We start from the raw sequence: 17,825 nt of genomic DNA on the forward strand, positions 1-17,825 counted from the left end.
ATGATTCTTTCTCATCATTGATGTTTCTATATCTCTCTCCTCCCTTCCTCTCTAAAATCAATTTTTTTTAAAAAGAAGGAAAAGGAACTCAATGTAATTTAGAACCTAGTGGGTGATTTTATTCCTTAGTTAAGGAAAGAAGGTTAAAAATACATCATGGTTGTTACTAACATTTGTGGGGCTTGATGTAACATCTTGAGTCTGTGTCTTAATGTAAACTTTACCTTCTTTAAAAATTATACTTCTTAACGTTAGTAATTAAGCATATGCCATAGGTTTTCAACAAATATTTGATGATGATAGGGGAGATTAGGGCTAAAGAAAAAACTCTATAAATTAGAATGGGTTCTAATAAACCTGTGGTTTGACTCCATAGCCAGGTCCCTTTATTGGTAAATATACTATCAAAGAATTTTAAAACTTGGGCATGATTGAATATCCTAAGCACAGGTGGCTGAAATACCAGAACATCTGTTTTCTAAATCTGGCATTTATCTTGGCTTTTTAAGATCTTTGGGAGAAATTCTAAAATCATAAAAACTTTACGTTTATAGTTCTTCCTTGCTATTCATATACAACACTCCCAGAGTACCTCAGCTGTGTTGACAAAAATGCATAGAATGCATAGTGAATGAGACTAGCAATCTATTCTTTTCCCAGGATTGAACCTAGGAAATCAAGCCATCTTAATTGAGCAAATTGGAAAAAATTTATTAAATATAGGGGCCCTTGCAGTATCATACCAGCTATGTCTCTGGGCACAAAACAATGGCACTGAAAATAAGTACTGTAGGAATTCATATGAGTTCCTTCAGTTGGGGAAGAATTCATAGGAGAGTTTCATTGTGCTATTAAGTTTTTAGTGTGACTATTGTTAGCAATTAGACTGCACAATCCCAGCCACATCCCCAATGGCTTTAGGCAAACTGAGGTTCAGATCTGTTTTACTTGACTTTGTACTGACAGCATTAACCCCACACCTCCTAGTGCTTAGAATGGCATAGATGATTATCAATAAATACTAGGGGCCCAGTGCACGAATTCGTGCACCTTGAAAGGAACTGTGGGCCGTGAGGCTGTCGTGGGCACAGGGGCAGGTCTTGGCCCAACCTGTGCGCCCTCACCTGGCTCCTCCCACCACAGCCCCCGGTCCCCTGTCTGATAGCAGCCCCGCTCTCACCCGCTGACAGCAGAGAATGATTGGGGCCAGCACAAGCGCCCTCAGTGGGTGTGAACAGCAGCTCCAGTGCCAGCAGTCAGAACCGGGACACATAGGAGCAAAGAATTTTCACTAACCACCAGAGGCTTGCCCCAATGACAGCGACTAGCACCCCACCTTGGTCTAGTGCCCCCACTCACCTGCTCCACCATCCTCCCATGGCTGACGTCCACCATGTTCCACATTCTGCCGCCTGCTGCCAACACCCACCATGTTCTGCACTCGACCCCTGGTGGTCAGCACACGTCATAGTGACTGGTTGTTTGGTTGTTCCTCTGTTTGGTCTATTTGCATATTAGCCTTTTATTATATAGGATGGGAGATAGAGATTGAGATTGCTTCTTTTCTCATACAGTGTCTTTTTTTAAGAGACCAAGTTACAGAAGAGGAGAAATGAATTTTTAAGTAAACTAATTTTTAAGTAATGAATTTTTAAGTAACCTAAATTAATTTTTAGATTCATTATTATTCTACTCCTAGCTTATTCAGTAGTCATTTGAAAGCTATTTGCCACATAATTTTTCATTGAAACTTGGTTCTACTATTACTGTTCACAATGCCGGAACTACACCCCTAGTGTAATTCTGTATTCTGAGGCTAATTGGACAATTAACTTGGGAGAAGCACACTTTTTCACCTCTGAATTAACAATAGTGCCAACATCTTAGAAAACTCCAAGGGTGAGAGCAGTTGCAAAACAGGCACTTGATTATATTTCAGAAACTCAGCACTGAGCACCAATAGAAACTTGGGAAGCTATTGGGTAGCTTTTCTGTAGCTTGAATAGTTGAATCTCCTCAGATTTCAGACTCTGGTAGGGATCATCACCAAGTTCTGAATAAAGAGCTCCTGGCAGAACGATTGGTTATTCATTACAAATTCTGACAATTCCCCACAGAATGAGCTCTAGTCTTGCTTTCACAGAAAATCCTAGTGTGTCTTGAATTATGGGAATACTATTATGAATAATAATAAAAATTCACAGTAATATATAAATAAGGAAAAAATTTATGTCCCTGGAGAAGTGCAGAGAAAAAAATAAGTATTAGCCCTCTCTCTGAGCATAAGTGAGGCAACTTAGTATTCATAGTGCTTTTCAGGGTAAATCTACTGGTATGTATGTGGCCTTAGTGAAAAATTGAATGTGACATAAGTGAAAGTAGCCAGTTGAAAACCTTTTCATTTTCCCTTCTCTCTCTTTGCATGCTATCTGTCTACCGTTTTTTATGTCTCAGTTTTCCCATCTATAAAATGGGGATTGTACTAGTTTTCCTACCATAAATTTAGCTGCTTTAAAGCAACACCTTTTGTATAGGTCAGAAGTCCTGGGAAGGCAGGGCCGGGTCCTCTGCTCAGGTCCCACGAGGCTAAAATCAAGGTTTCGGTTATTATGGCTCTAATCTCATCTGAGGCTAGCGGTTTCTTCCAAGTTCATGTGGTTGTGGCAGATTTCAGTTCTTTGTGGCTGTAGGTTGAGGATCCATTTATTTGCTGGCTGTTAGTCAGGGGGCGGCCATTCTCAGCATCTAGAAGTTACCATGTGGCCTCCTCCATCTTTAAAATTAGCAACAAAAAAATCTCCCTCATGTGAAATCCCTCTCTCACTTTAAATCTCCTTTGCCAGTAAGAGCTCACCTGAGTAAGTTAGGCCCACGGAGGGCAATCTTCCTTTCTTCGTCTGATGATTTGGGATCTTAATTACATCTGCAAAATCCCTTCACAGCAGTAAAGTTCCTGGATTAGTATTTGGTTGAATGCCTGAGAGAAGGTAGGTATACCAAGGAGTGAGACTCTTGGGGGATCTGTCTTAGAATTCTGTCTACCCCAGGGATAATAATAATACCTTGGAGGATTGTTAAATGGATTAAGTGAGATATGTGAGTAAAGCACTTAGCATAGTATCTAGTGTAATGTCTCAATAAATGGGATTTAGTGTCATTAATACCTATATACACTCCATTTTCCTGCCTACATGGATTTTTTAATTATTTGGATATTTCCACACAAAAAACAGAGATACCGGGGCCACAGGCAACAAACTCACAAAACCCATTGCTTAGTCTATTTGCTGAAAGTTGATGTATGTTTTCAAGTTATTTAAAAAGAGTGCAGTAAAAAAAAAAAAAAAGAGACCAGGATGTAATTTATATTGGTGCACATATATAATATGTCATAAAATGAAGTATGAGTCTCTGCATTGCTCATTTTTTTGCTTTTTAATAAGAAAAATGCATTGCAGAATCCATGCCTTAACCACTGACATTTTTCAGAAAGAATTGTTTTGTTTCTACTCATGCTCTGAATATAAAATGAATACTTTAAATGCTCCATTCACACAAAGGCCTTTCTGCCCCCTTGCTCCCTTCAATAGTTCAAGTCTAGAATAGGCAGCATTATGCAAGCTGGTGATCCAGCTACAACAAAGAGAATGCTTCTCACTGACTGTGGGAAGAAAGACACCTAAGGGGTTAACAGTAATATTTTGCAAATTGAGGCAAGTGAAGGAAAAAAAATCTATTAGCATAAGAAAAGGTAGCCTTAGGGGATTTTCCACTCAAATGTTTGGTACTAAGAGCTCTATGTTACCGAGGAGGATGGAGAAGAGAAACCCTAGTGTCTATGCATTCTTAAAATGCATTGCCATTGTATTCATTCTATTGGAGAAAAAGACCTCATAGTTATAGAGATGGGAAGTGGTTCTTTCTAGTAAGGAAAGTCAAAATTGGATATATTAACAAAATGTTTATGATGTTATACACTGATATATAGAAGAAATGGGGAGGTGCGGAGGGATCTGCTATTTTGTTTTAAGAAAAGTCTTTTCAGATTAAGAAGATGCAAATTTTTTTGTTACTAAAAATGTGAATGAAGATCGAAGATCATCCAAGTTCTAAAAAATTTGTCCAGAAGCGAAAATAAAATTATTTATAAGTCTATTGATAAGGTCAATTTTCAGGGAATCAATGAGCCAGAAATCAATTGAAGAAATAAAATTATGCCATGATCTTTCCATTAGACAGATGACTTTTCAAATTTTCTCTGGAATAGTGGGGGCAACCCTGCATTAATATCTCAATTGTCACTTTATTTATCCTACACATGGACATTAAAGAGCCAGAAGTGATCAAGATTTCAGGTCTTCATCCCCAAGTGGATGACTTAAGTAGACAGATCTGCTTTTCTAAAACAAGTAACTCTGAAGCTCTTGATCAGGAAAGTCATTCTAAATCAAAGCTTGGGGGTGGGGGTGGGAAAGATTTTAGAGAGGGAGGGAGAGAAAGAGAGAAAGAGAGACACAACAGGGATCCAACCCCCCAAGTATGTGTCCTGACCGGGAATCAAACCCTCAACCTTTGGTGCTTTGAGACGATGCTCCAACCAACTGGGCCACCTGGCCAGGGCCAAAAGGGAAGATTTTTTTTTTTAATATATTTTATTGATTTTTTACAGAGAGAAAGGGAGAGAGAGATAGAGAGTTAGAAACATCGATGAGAGAGAAACATCGATCAGCTGCCTCTTGCACATCTCCCACTGGGGATGTGCCCGCAACCCAGGTACATGCCCTTGACCGGAATCGAACCTGGGACCCTTCAGTCCGCAGGCCGACGCTCTATCCACTGAGCCAAACCGGTTTTGGCGGAAGATTTTTTAAAAAGTACTAGTTCATTCCTCTGATGTTGAAATTATCATAATATGATTTTGCTACTTTGTATGAATATAGCATCCCATATCAATACAAACAAAAAAATGCATTCCAAACTGAAGTGAAACATGTTTGATAATTCATATCATTGTTTCCTACCCCAGGTATGGAAAACTTAGAAATGATTACAGGCCAAAACCTTTTCATTATAAATTTGACACCCCTACACCCCTTGTTTATGCCCAAGATGTGCCATCCACTGGCTGGTTCCTGGGAAAAAGGAGGCAGTATATAGAGGTCACTTATTCAGTGATAATAGATAATTTCCATGTACTTGGGAGGGTGTGGGGATTTTTTTTTTTTAATGTGAGAACTGGTTCTAAGCTGCCAAATATTTTATCAATAAATTATGCTTTCTGAAAGGAGATTGCAGATCTACACTGAACCACAGCTATCTATGTGTAATTCAGCTCTTTCCTACGATATTACCACCACATTTTCTAATTCTGTGAAGGTAAAGTAAAGAGACTTCAACTCGGAGTCTAACTGATCAACAGTAGTTTCAAAAGCCTGTTCATTTAGACACGGAATCATAAAGAGAGAAAGGAGCCCAGAGCTCACCGACGACGCTCTTCTTGCTACCCAATACCTGTCTTTTACAGAGACAAGAAAGTAAATCACATAGGATCATATGTATTTCACTTGCACTTTTTTCTCTCCTCAGTTCAAGAGTCAAAATTGAAACAGACTCATAGATACAGAGAACAGATGGATGGTTGCCAGATGGGAGGGGGTTGAAGGGATGGGTGAAAAAGGCAAAGGGATTAAGGAGTACAAGTTGGCACTTACAAAATAGTCACGGAGATGTCAAGTACAGCATAGGAAATATAGTCAATAATATTGTAATAACTATGAAGGTGCCAAGTAGGTACTGGGAATATCAGGGAGAACACTTTTAAAGTATATGATTGTCTAACCACTATGTTGTACACATCAAACTAATACCAAGTAATATTGAAGGTGAACTGTAATTTAAAGATGAAATAAAATATACTTTTGAATAGGTGAGTCTTTATAATGCAAATTTAACTTTGTTTTAGGGAAAATTATGCCCAACTATGAATGAGACAACTGATGATCTCTGTTTTCTTCTCAAAAAGAAAAAGTGGTATTGTCATAATTTTAGTTTATTTGTTTTCAGTGTGTGCTTATTCAAAGAATTTGAATGGTGCAGTACTTTTTTATAAATAGATTAAAAAATGAAAAAAAATCAAAACACTACATTCTTTTACCTGAATTTAGCATTTCCTATTTAATTTCTTACCCTCACTTCTCTTTTGATGAGGAACGTAGACCGTTAGACATGTTGGTACCTTTTTAACTTGGAATTTGGGTACATCAACTTTCTTCCTTTTACAGCATACAGAATCAAGACGAGCTGTTCTTGATGCAATCAGCCACAGATACCAAAACCCATGGTAAGCACATATGAATAGTTTTTTAATTAATTCATTTCCTTCCTAAATTTGTAAAAGCGTCACTTTAAAAAAAACTTTTAAGTATATTACCACTTTATTTATTTTTTATTACAAATAAACACAAAGTTTTCACTATCTTTAGATTTTAATTAAAAGAAGGAAATGGGCAAAGCCAGCGTAGACTATAGGGGAAAAAAAGAGAACCAGCCTGTAGCAATAAGAACAGCGACTGGAGGAGCAGGGTAGCTTTTACTATATAAATACTACTTTCAGTGGAAAACAATAATATAATTGTTTTTGATTTAAAAAAAAGAAGAAGAAGAAGAAAAGCTCATTTCATGCTGTTGGCCTAGAAACCATCATAGTGGGTAATCTTGGTTAATAAATGGAATCCTACTGAAGTCACACAATGGCTTGAATTCACGCTATCTTGAGGCTGCTTGTAACCTAAATTAAACATGTCTGTCTCAAGGTATGTTAAATTACAGGAAAAGAGCACATCTAGGCTTGTCATCTAGATGTAACATATAATTCGGATTCCTAAGAGGGGAAGGATCAATCAGCACGGCTCTACAAGACTTGGGATTTACTAATGTCTTTGTTGGCCTTAGCTTTTGGGTGGCACGGGTTTCTGGAGCCTAATTCACTTCATTTTTCACTGTTGGAGGATACAGCATTAGCATGTGCAAAATGAATGGAGTGTAGGCTCTTTCTGCTATAACACAAGAACACAAACGAACCAAAAAGAGACAGACCCACCACCCCCATGTCAAAAGTCTATTAGTTACTACAACATGATCTCAGGACCACAAAAGATCTCATTAGGCAATTCCTATAACTTATACATAAGGCATATCCTATGTTTAAAACCATAAGGAAATAGTTACAATTTATTGCACGTTAAACACACATTCTCATTAAAATATCCCACTTAGCTCTAACAGGTTTGGCTCAGCCTGTGGACTGAAGGGTCTCAGGTTCGATTCCGGTACCTTAAGGGCATGTACCTTGGTTGTGGGCACATCCCCGGTGGGGGGTGTGTAGGAGGCAGCTGATCGATGTTTCTCTCTCATCGATGTTTCTAACTCTTTATCCCTCTCCCTTCCTCTCTGTAAAAAATCAATAAAATATATTTTAAAAAATATCCCACTTTGCTCAGATAATATTATAAGTGTCTACCTACAAATGTGCTACCAAAGATTTCAAGCCAAGCCCCTTCCTCCCCCACCCCAAAAAAACCACACTGAAAATCAAAGAAATGTCAACAGGCATTGGTGATATAAGTGTGAAAATTTGCTGCATTTATTTAAACATAAAAAACTTGTTAGAAAGTATCTGAGAAATATTGAAACTTGGAATATTTCCCATGGATGAGAGAATGTTGGCAGCATTCATTCCAGGGAATATGGTACAGATTGTACCAGGTCAAGAGGATTCAAAACATATATGAAAATGACCTTGTACTTAGGGGACTATAGATTCAATTGGAAAATTGGATATATAGATAGGTAGATAGATATGAAAAAAAATAATAAAACCAATTTGCATATGTTGAGTGACAAATTAATAATGATAGTTATAACTAGAAAAGTTAAAATCAACACTTTTTTAGTGTATTGATGACCCCCTGGACTGGTCAGTAGCCTCTGGCTCAGGTCCCATTTGTAACTAGTTCAGATGTCAACCATCTAAATGCTGCCTCCCTCTGGAGACTTTAAGCACATCCAAGCGCTTAAAAGGCTGGGAAGGTGCTCCTGAATAGGCTACTGACTCAGACAGGCCCAGGTGTGCCCACTCCCTTGCATTCTCTCAGTGTGACTGAGGGCTGTCCCTTTCCTGGGCAAGGTTAATGCGTAGCCTCCCAGTTAATTTTCATGTTCTGGCCTTCTTAGTCAACAACCGTCACTCACTAAACTCAGCACTTCCTGTGTTTGAAGCAATGCTAGATCCCATGGACACAGTGGTGAACAAAACAGGCCCAGTATATGCCCTTCTTGGAACTTGTATTCTAGGGGAGGAGAGAAACATTAAACAACTAAATGATTTAGGAACATTACTCTGTGTTTGATGCTTTTTAATAAAAAATTTAAGTACAAATATAATTCATGCTTGCAGCAACAAATCAAATAACATAAGCGGTATATCAAGAGAAAGTTTATATTCTGCTCTATTCCACCCAGTTTATGATAAAACATTTCATTACAAAGGCTATTTATGGGGTGTAGAGAGGTTTTATTAGGGGCATCTACGTGGACTGAGGGTCGGAGAAGTGTTCACCAGAAAAGTAACTGTTAAGCTGACTTTGAAAAGGTGAGTATAAGCTCTTTCCTGGCAGAGGGAACAACATGCACAAAACCCCGAGGTAGGAAGGAATATATCAAATTAGGACCAGTGCAGCTGGATGACAGAAACCAATGGGAAGATAGCAAGGCAAGGGTCAGATTTTGTAGAATCTTGTGTCCAGATTAGAGAATTCGGATTTTCATCTAGGAACAAACATAATTTATTAGAAGATTCACAAAAAGAAGCAACATGTTTCAAATTTTTTCATAAGATCACCGGAATATTGGAATCCCGTGTGGAGAATGGATAGGAAGGTGACAAGAACAGTAGTAAGAAGATCCGCTAGGAGACTATTTCATTTTTAACAGGCCCATTTTCCGTTTTCAGTGTGCTTTGCAAATGGGCCAGAATAAATAGTGATTACGGAGGCTGTGGGAAGGAAGAAGGATATGATGGGGCTTTCAAAGAAACATGGGCTTTACATACATGGAAAAAGTTTGCTATAATGATGGGGCATTAGAATGTATTCAGTACTCTGATGAAGCAGATTTTAATATCATCTTAATTGAATTTCAGAGGTTCAGTTACATGACCAAGGGCCCCAGAAGTAACATTTCAGTCCAAGTAGACTGATTCCATTAACACGGGCTGGGATCTGGGCTTGGATGTTTTTAAAGGGCTCTCCAGGTGATCTGATGCGCATCCAGGGTTGAGTACCACTAGTGAAGACTGAGAAAAGATGGGGACTGAGCCTTGGGTCGGGGGAGGGGGTACCCACACAGAGGACAAGATGAATGAGGGCCACTGCAGGAGAAAAGGAGCTTAACAGTGGGGCCCTTCAGACAATAGAAGGTTATAAAAAGTCATTGAAGAATTTTGAAGGAAATGGAAATTCAAAGAAATAATAACAGACAAATATGTGAAAATTATCAGTGGTCTCAGAAAAAGCACTGTAGGAAGAGTAGGGTGATTTGAGTCCAAACAACCAATGCTAAAGAATTTCTGTCTGCTGACATAATGGAGGCAAAATCCTCAGTGTTTTTGAGACTAGAGGTCCAGTAAAGGACAATTACAGGAATTCCTCCATTCTGAGACGTGCTTTAAACGCTTTAACTTTCTAAACAACGAGAAAGCCCGCTGCATGGGAGAACATATTTGCCAATGCTATTTCAGATAAGGGTTTAATCTCCAAAATTTACAGAGAACTCAAACAACTTAATAAAAGGAAGATAATCCAATAAAAAAATGGGCAAAGGACCTAAATAGACACTTTTCGAAAGAGGACATACAGAAGGCCAAGAGACATACGAAAACATGCTCAAAGTTACTAATCATACAAGAGATGCAAATCAAAACAACAATGAGATACCATCTTACACCTGTCAGAATGGCTATCATCAACAAATCAACAAACAAGTGCTGGTGAGGATGTGGAGAAAAAGGAACCCTCATGCACTGCTGGTGGGAATGCAGACTGGCGCAACCACTGTGGAAGACAGTATGGAGTTTCCTCAAAAAGTTAAAAATGGAACTCCCATTCGACCCAGTGATCCCACTTCTAGGACTATATACTAAGAAAACAGAAACACCAATCAGAAAGGATATATGCACCTCTATGTTTGTAGCAGCACAATTCACCATAGCTAAGATCTGGAAACAGCCTAAGTGCCCATCAGCAGATGAGTGGATTAAAAAACGGTGGTACATCTACAGAATGGAATACTATGCTGCAGTAACAGCATGCATGGACCTGGAGAGCATTATGCTAAGCACAATAAGCCAGTCAGAGAAAGATAAATATCACATGACCTCACATAAGCAAGCCCCATGATTAACATAATTTGATGAACAAAAATAGATCCAGAGACAAATGGCAGGGGAGGTGGGGGCGGTGGTTAGAGAGCAACCAAAGGACTTGAATGCATACATATTAGCATAACCAATGGACACAGACACTGGGGAGGTGGGGGCTTGCCCGGGGTGGGAATGTCTGGGAGGGAGCATCAATTGGGGAAAAAAGGAGACATATGTAAAACTTTAGACAATAAATAAAAAAAAATAAAAGCTTTAACTTCCTTGAAATCAGGATGTGTTGTATGATAGTTGTTTATAAGTGTAGTGTACAAACCTGGTCCCTCCTTACTTCCTCCCATGTAAACCTGTTATTAAATCAATGGTGTGCTATACAATGTATTGCATCCTAATAAAAGTATATGCCAACAAACATGAAACGAAGAGCTGCTACTAGCCAGGTGCTCAGAACATTAACAAATAATAAGCAGAGTCCAGCTGATGTAGCTCAGTGGTTGACCATTGACCTATGAACCAGGAGGTTACGATTTGATTCCCTGTCAGGGTACATGCCATGGTTGCAGGCTTGATCCCCAGGGTGGGTTGTGCAGGAAGCAGCTTGATCAATGATTCTCTCTCATCATTGGTGTTTCTATCTCTCTCTCACTCTCCCTTCCTCTATCGAATCAATAAAAATATTTTAAAAATTAAAAATAAGCAGAGTCCTCACTCTCAAGTAGCTCACAGACTTTCAGGACAGACAGACACAAACAGAACATTTTCATACAATGTACACTGATGGAGAATGATTGCAGTAACCGGGTGTGTGTTAACTCTTATTATTTCCTTCTGAATTGAAACATCCTCTTGTGCTAAATAACTGAAATTTCTCTAGATATGTGATCTGATGACTAACTGGTTTTCATACAGTTGTTTTCGATTGGTCTTTTCCAATCTATACACACAGTATTTCTAATTTGAACAAGAAGAATAAAAAGCACAGAGAGGAAATGGACAACCAGGTTGCCGTCCAATTAAAAGAGGCCACAAGAGCATGGACTGCAATGAATCGACAGGGCTTTTTGTTTGTTTGAAGACGTGAGGGAATGCTGCAGAAGTTACACACCATTGCTGAAAATTGTGGGGCATGGAAGTATCTTGTTTTCTTTTCTTTTTCCCTTGACACAGTGTTTGGCAAAATGGGGCATTCAATACATATTTGCAAACTACATTCCTTCTTGTCATCATAACAGCACAAATTGGTATCTTTCTGGCTGGAGAAGCTGGAGGAGTTCAAGTCGTGATGACTTCCTGGGAGAGACCAAAGTGAAGCTGGTTTTAGAAAGAACGTTTTAGGAAAATCTCTGGCTGTCTACTTGAGTGAATTTTTTAACCATGCAAATGAAAGAGTTGCTGAGATTATGACACCAACAGAGTTATTCACGGGTAAACAGCATTCCATACAGGAGCTGCCCACAGGCCTCTGACCTGATGTCACGATAAAGTTGCCTCTTTGCCAACTGGGGGCTTGAGATATTTGCCATTTATTTGCTGGCTTATAGATTTGTCTTGAGAATAATGTCTTAGGGAACACTTCAAGTTCCCGTAATCTGCCTTGTCATTAGATGGCGGTGTGAAGGATGCTGTCAATTCCCAGGTAAGGACGACCAAACTGGATGTCAGCCATCGAGGGGAAGAGCCACGTGATCTTAAAGGATCAGAATTAACCACAGCCTTCCCCAACTTCTCATTTACTTGAGAGTCACAGAGACACAGCTCCTTTTAAACATGTTTTTATTGATTTTAGAGAGAGAGAGGAAGGGAAAGGGAGAGAAACCTCAATCGGCTGCCTCCTGCATGCCTCCTACTGGGGATGGAGCCTGCAACGTGGGCATGTGCCCTGACCAGGAATCGAACCGGTGACCTCTCGGTGCATGAGACAACATTCATCCAATTAAGCCACACCAGCCAGGGCATGAGACACAGCTCATTTTAGAGTGTTGGCTCTCCCAGTCTGCCTTGACATAATCATCAGATTGTGTTAGGAAGCACCCACTGTCACGAGGTGCACAGCATGGCATAGTTGGAAGAGTGCTAACTCAAGAAAGCTGGTTTCACTGGGGTTTTATCTTCCCCAAAGAAATAATAGAGGAGATGCACAAAGGTTTAGCTCAAAGGAAGCCCCAAAGTGTTTGCAGTAATACAAAGTCAGAAATAACCTACCCGCACCCCCCCTCCCCCCAAAATAGGGGATTGTAAGCAGTTATGAATCAGTATCTATACAGAGATTAAGAGCAAGGGTTTAAGTCCCAGCTTCACTACCTATTAGCTGTGGTATCTTCGAGTTATGTAAGCATTTTATGCCTCAGTTTCTCAACCTTTAAAATGATGGTAACAGGATCCACTCCACCTGGTTGTTGTATAGGCGTGTTGTTATATATACAGCACTTAGAGCAGCACTTGGTGCGTACTAAGACTCAGGAAGTAGTGTGACCATATCATTTACCACCCGAAACAGGACACTTTGGGGAGTGAAACAGGAAGATAATTGAAATGGTCACAAGGAAACTATCATGAGAAAATCAGGCCACTTTACTGATAAATGTTATCTATTAATTAAATAAGTGAAATACATTGAAGTAATGTAGCAAAATGCATCTATTGAATTCATATTATATTAGCTAAAACCAATCAGTACAGAGATTCAAGACAGGTTAGACATTTCATACTATATATCTGAGGTCATCTCCCCAAAGTAGAACAAAAAGTCCAAGTGATGGAAAAAGAAAAAGAAGAAAAAATATGAACATTAAAAAATCAATTATAATTAAATTAGTCTAATATCTAACTAGTAAGAGATGAGAGGAAACAGAAGGAAATCAATAATACAAGGAGATTTCTCAGAAGGGAGTAACATGAATTCCCAGATTGTAAGCCTCCACCAAAGTAAATTTTAAAATCTTAAATTGTCAAGGTTATGTCACAATGAAACTTCATTATACTGGGATGAAGAGACAATTCTAAAGCCTTCCAGGGAAAAACTAGGATATATTTGTAAAGGATCGGGAACCAAAGAGGCAGCATACTTCACTGTGTTTACAGCAACATCAGACTCTAGAGACTGTGAAGCAGTGACTCCCACATCGGACAGAAGGTGACTTTCAACCTTTAATTCTATAACCAGCCCAACAATCAAGCAGGAAGGTAGAAAAAAGGCATTTTCAGGCTTGTACTTGCTAAGAAAAAAAACAAACACAACACACAAAAAACCACCTCAAAGCATTTTTTTCCTAGGAAGCAACTAGAGAATATTATCTAACAAGACAAGGGGGTATAAATCAAGGAAAGAGAAAGGAATATTGATCCAAGAAACAGGAGTCACAACAAAGGTGACAGGCAAAGGGAATCCCCAAGTTGGCCTTAAAGGAAAGTACCAGGCATGCGACCACGCAGAGAACTAGAGGTCTACCGATTCCGACAGGAGCGGGACCAGTGAGGACTCCAGAGGGAACACGTGTTGTGTACCAATTTGGGTTAAGTTCCAGAAGAACCAAATAAGCTAAAAAGTGGCTGCATTTGGAGAGGAGGACATTGGCCAGGGAGCAGGAAGAAAGGGAATTTTTTAAAAGCATTTTATAAGCATTTTATTACTGCTTACATGCATTATGTATACGGGCCTAAATGATTACATTACACTTGAAAAAAAATTAGCACTACCTTAAGTACAATGTTCAAGCATTTTATTTTGATAAACATAATACTTATAAAATGGGAGAAATAGCAATAGTCAACTATAATTTTAGTAGCGAAGGGCTCCTAAGTTGAAAACATTTCTCTTTAAAACCAGGACCTTTTAGCATTACAAAATTAGTCATTGCCCAGAATGAACAGGGCGTTCTGTTTCTGCAGAGGTGGAAGGTGTGCTTGTGTTTGGCCTGCATTAGGCGGTGCCCAGAGAATGGCCTGTTTTATTCCATAATGAAATACTGCTGCCAAACCTGGTTGTTAGACCAGCACAGACTTAATGACAGCCACGAGTTAAAATACATTGGTACAGAAATGCATGTTTTTCTTGGAGTTGTTTTCCTCAAAACAGCCATCAATCTTGACAGCTTTCTATTTTGAAGGCCGTAACGCCTGGCACAGTGGAGGGATCTCCGTAAGCATTAAGTAGCAAAGTTCTGGGAATGTTGGATCATCAGCACCCGTTCCTACTTTGGCCCTTCAGGTCTGTTACTTAACAGCGACCTTCACATTTCCTTCCCTCAGCCTCCTCCGCCCTCGTCTTCTCCAGCTGGGCGGGGAGGGAGGAGGGCTCTCAGAAGCTGCGGGTGCCTAGGGTCAGGCAGAGCTCCCGAGTCGCTGCTGTGCCACACAGTTTGTTGGTGCCCAGTTATTCATTTGATAAATACCCAACTTCCAACTATGTGCCAGGCACCATGCCAGGGCTGGGGTTTCAGGAGTGAACCACACAGACCCAGTTCCTGCTTCCTTATAGCCTATCAGAAGTAGCCTGGCATATGCTTGATAACTTACTTGTTGGAGGCACAGCAGTGTTTGTTGTTGAATGCATGAACATTGCTCATCTCAGGACGGAGCACTTAGGGCAAAAGGATAAGATGCAACCGTTTGAGAAAAGCCACTGTTTTTGAGAGAAAAAGTAGCTGAAGAAGAGACAGTATTCTTAAGAGGAAAACTTACCAGGCTGTCACTTGCCCAGATGGGGAAAAATTCAGTTCATTTCAGAATGTGGCCCTTCACGGCAAATTACTCTCGTGTAATTGATGAGCTAAACGGACATCAAAGTGTGTTAGAAAGAAGCCTGTCACCCCACTGGCCTAGCATATCAGCATTTCACACATCAGAACTGTGGCTCTCAGAGGTTGTTTCTGGAGACCAGGGCTACTGACAAAGCAGATGCTGGACCCAGCAAAATGGCGTATGGCAATGAAATCCAAGCAATGACCACAAGCTACAAATAAACAGAGGGGCTAAACTTTTAGGCTCAGGCAAATGGACTTCATGTACTGAAAAGAATGCAAAACAAACAAACAAACAAACAAAAAAAACAACAACCTGTTACAAATATTTGAATTGTTATTTCTCTATTATCTATTCAATTGTGTAAAGCCATAAACATGTCCTGATCATGGTAATTTCAAACTTTCTTTTATTGCCAAACAAAAGGTCAATAATATCACCTAGCTTATATCTATATTACCAGATGAAACAACAGCATAGTAATCATCCATTCCATTTTTGCATGTTACTTCCGTTTCTGTTTCTGCTTGTCCTTTGTTGTTGTTTTTTAACGTTTCTTTTAAGACTGCTGATAATTTCAGATTTCCATAACTGGAAGGTCCTATAAGCAAGACTTTAGAGTTGGACCTAGTTGGGTTAATCCCCATATTTTATGAAATGTAGATGCTTTCTGCACTTCAGTTCCAAGGGGAAAAAGGAGAATGGTAATAGCTACCACCTGGGGTTGTCTTGAGGATGAGGTCAACGTTCTGTAAAGTCCCCAGCACAGATCCGACACAGAGAGGGTCTGAGGCTACAGAGGCTACAACGTTCTGTAAAGTCCCCAGCACAGATCCGACACAGAGAGGGTCTGAGTCCCTACAGTCACAGCTGAGGGATTGTAAGTATGTCATCACTTTATCTTTTAATGTTGCCTTATACTTATGAGTCTCAAGAGCATCTTGTGCTTATCGTCCATAATTCTAATTCAGTTTTCAATGGTATCACTTTCGTTCTTTATTCCATCCATACTATGGAGAAGTGGAGAACCAAGGAAATAAGACACAGTTCCTGCCCTCAAAGGGCTTATCATATAGTGGGAGGAAGAGAGAGATAAACAGGTGATTATAGTAGGGCATGTCAGGACGCACGCAGTGATGGAAATATTTGGTTAACCAATAGGTGCTGATTACCTATTTGTGCCTAGCACTATGCTTGATGCTGGGTATAGATATTTAACAAAGTGTAACCACTAAGTGCAATGCCTGTTACAACAGGGAGTATTTTAGTGGGCGCGATGGAAATATATATTTGGAAATCTAAACTTTGAGGAGGTGTCAGAAAAGCTCTCCAAGGTCCCCTGAGCTTGGAGGACAGGTAGGAGTTAGCTTCTAGAGTTGCTGTATTTCGGTTCCAAGAGGCTCTCATTTTAGAGATGGAACTTCACACGTTCAGATGAATTACCTTGAAGCACAGTTACCACATATTTGACAAAAACATTTCATTTCTAGCCTCTATAGCAATGGATAAAGATGGCAGGGTTTCTACAGAGCCTTGCAGCTTCTTTTCTGGCTAGCAGCTTAAAGGCTAACTCATTAAAATTCAGAGCTGAGGTACATGGTGGGTGGCAGAACAAATGTTTTCTTCACTGAGCAGAGCTAAGGCCTTCAACACAGTTTCTCCCGGAATCAGAGTCTCTCCTTGCAGCTACTCAGTAAGACACGATTCAGGCAGCACCTGCTCCAAATCTGCCATGACACCACCCAACTCTTTCGCTGGGTTAGATGCATATGATAATGACAACAAGAAAAAAAATAGCAAATCAAGACTGGTTCCACACTTCGTTTGACATATCTTACCTATGAGATGTACCTTATATCTGACTTCTCATTTATAAAATAGCTTCATGTAAATATGAAGTTTAAAAACAAACAGAATGAGTATTCAGTTGATGACTTTACCCACAGAAAGGAATTATTTGAAGAGATTTTTAAAGCACAGAAATTTGAGTATAAATCTCTAGTGGGGTGTATTCTAAGAACAAGAACTGCTAAAAGCTTGGTGGGAGTGTTGGTAATGTTACTCTGGCTCTGCTTGGGTGTGATGTGAGCACTGGTGTGATTACTAGGACTAGTATTCAATCATTCCTGATTTGGTTGAGTAACAGGATTCTTAGAGTGGGAGAAAGAAAATACAGATATTAACATAACAGAGCTAAAAATCAAATCCTGAATTAGATTGGAAGATATATGTGTGCATATATGTATGATAGTGTGTGTTTATGTATCTATTTTCATAGCTCTATTCACTATAAAGGCCTAGACATGGGAACCAATTCAGCAGTCGTGAGTCCCGTCCCCCGCCCCCCCCACTTACTACTCAGTTCTACTCTTCAAATACCTTTTCCACTAAAGGAATCAGGCTTCTTGGAGAAATGGTTGATTCTGTATTTGGAGAAGGAAATGGGGAATATGACCTAGTACTCCCCGCCATATCAGGTGAGGAAGCTATCCAAGACCACCACAGTCCTGTCTGAGGGACTTAGAAGCCAAACTTGAAGAGATTCCCACCTGCCCAAAATAGGACACCTTGAAGAAAGGCGTGGTGACTGCAATGGACTCAGATACATCTACCTGCACGTACATACACATGAACATTCATGAGTTCATAA

General features: G+C 39.7%; 1 protein-coding gene across 1 annotated transcript in view; it reads left to right on the forward strand.

Moving 5' to 3' along the window:
* The window catches only part of SPMIP2 (sperm microtubule inner protein 2), a 69,005-nt gene that overhangs the window by 38,334 nt on the left and 12,846 nt on the right, over window positions 1–17,825 (forward strand). Inside the window, exon 3 of the mRNA XM_070417250.1 lies at window positions 6,282–6,340. Coding sequence (XP_070273351.1) covers window positions 6,282–6,340 — 59 coding nt within the window. The remainder of the gene's footprint in view (window positions 1–6,281; window positions 6,341–17,825) is intronic.

Source organism: Myotis yumanensis, unplaced genomic scaffold (genome assembly GCF_028538775.1).
Source record: "Myotis yumanensis isolate MYYU_CA2020_CCGP unplaced genomic scaffold, mMyoYum1.0.hap1 SCAF_5, whole genome shotgun sequence".
NCBI classification, from domain to species: domain Eukaryota; kingdom Metazoa; phylum Chordata; class Mammalia; order Chiroptera; family Vespertilionidae; genus Myotis; species Myotis yumanensis.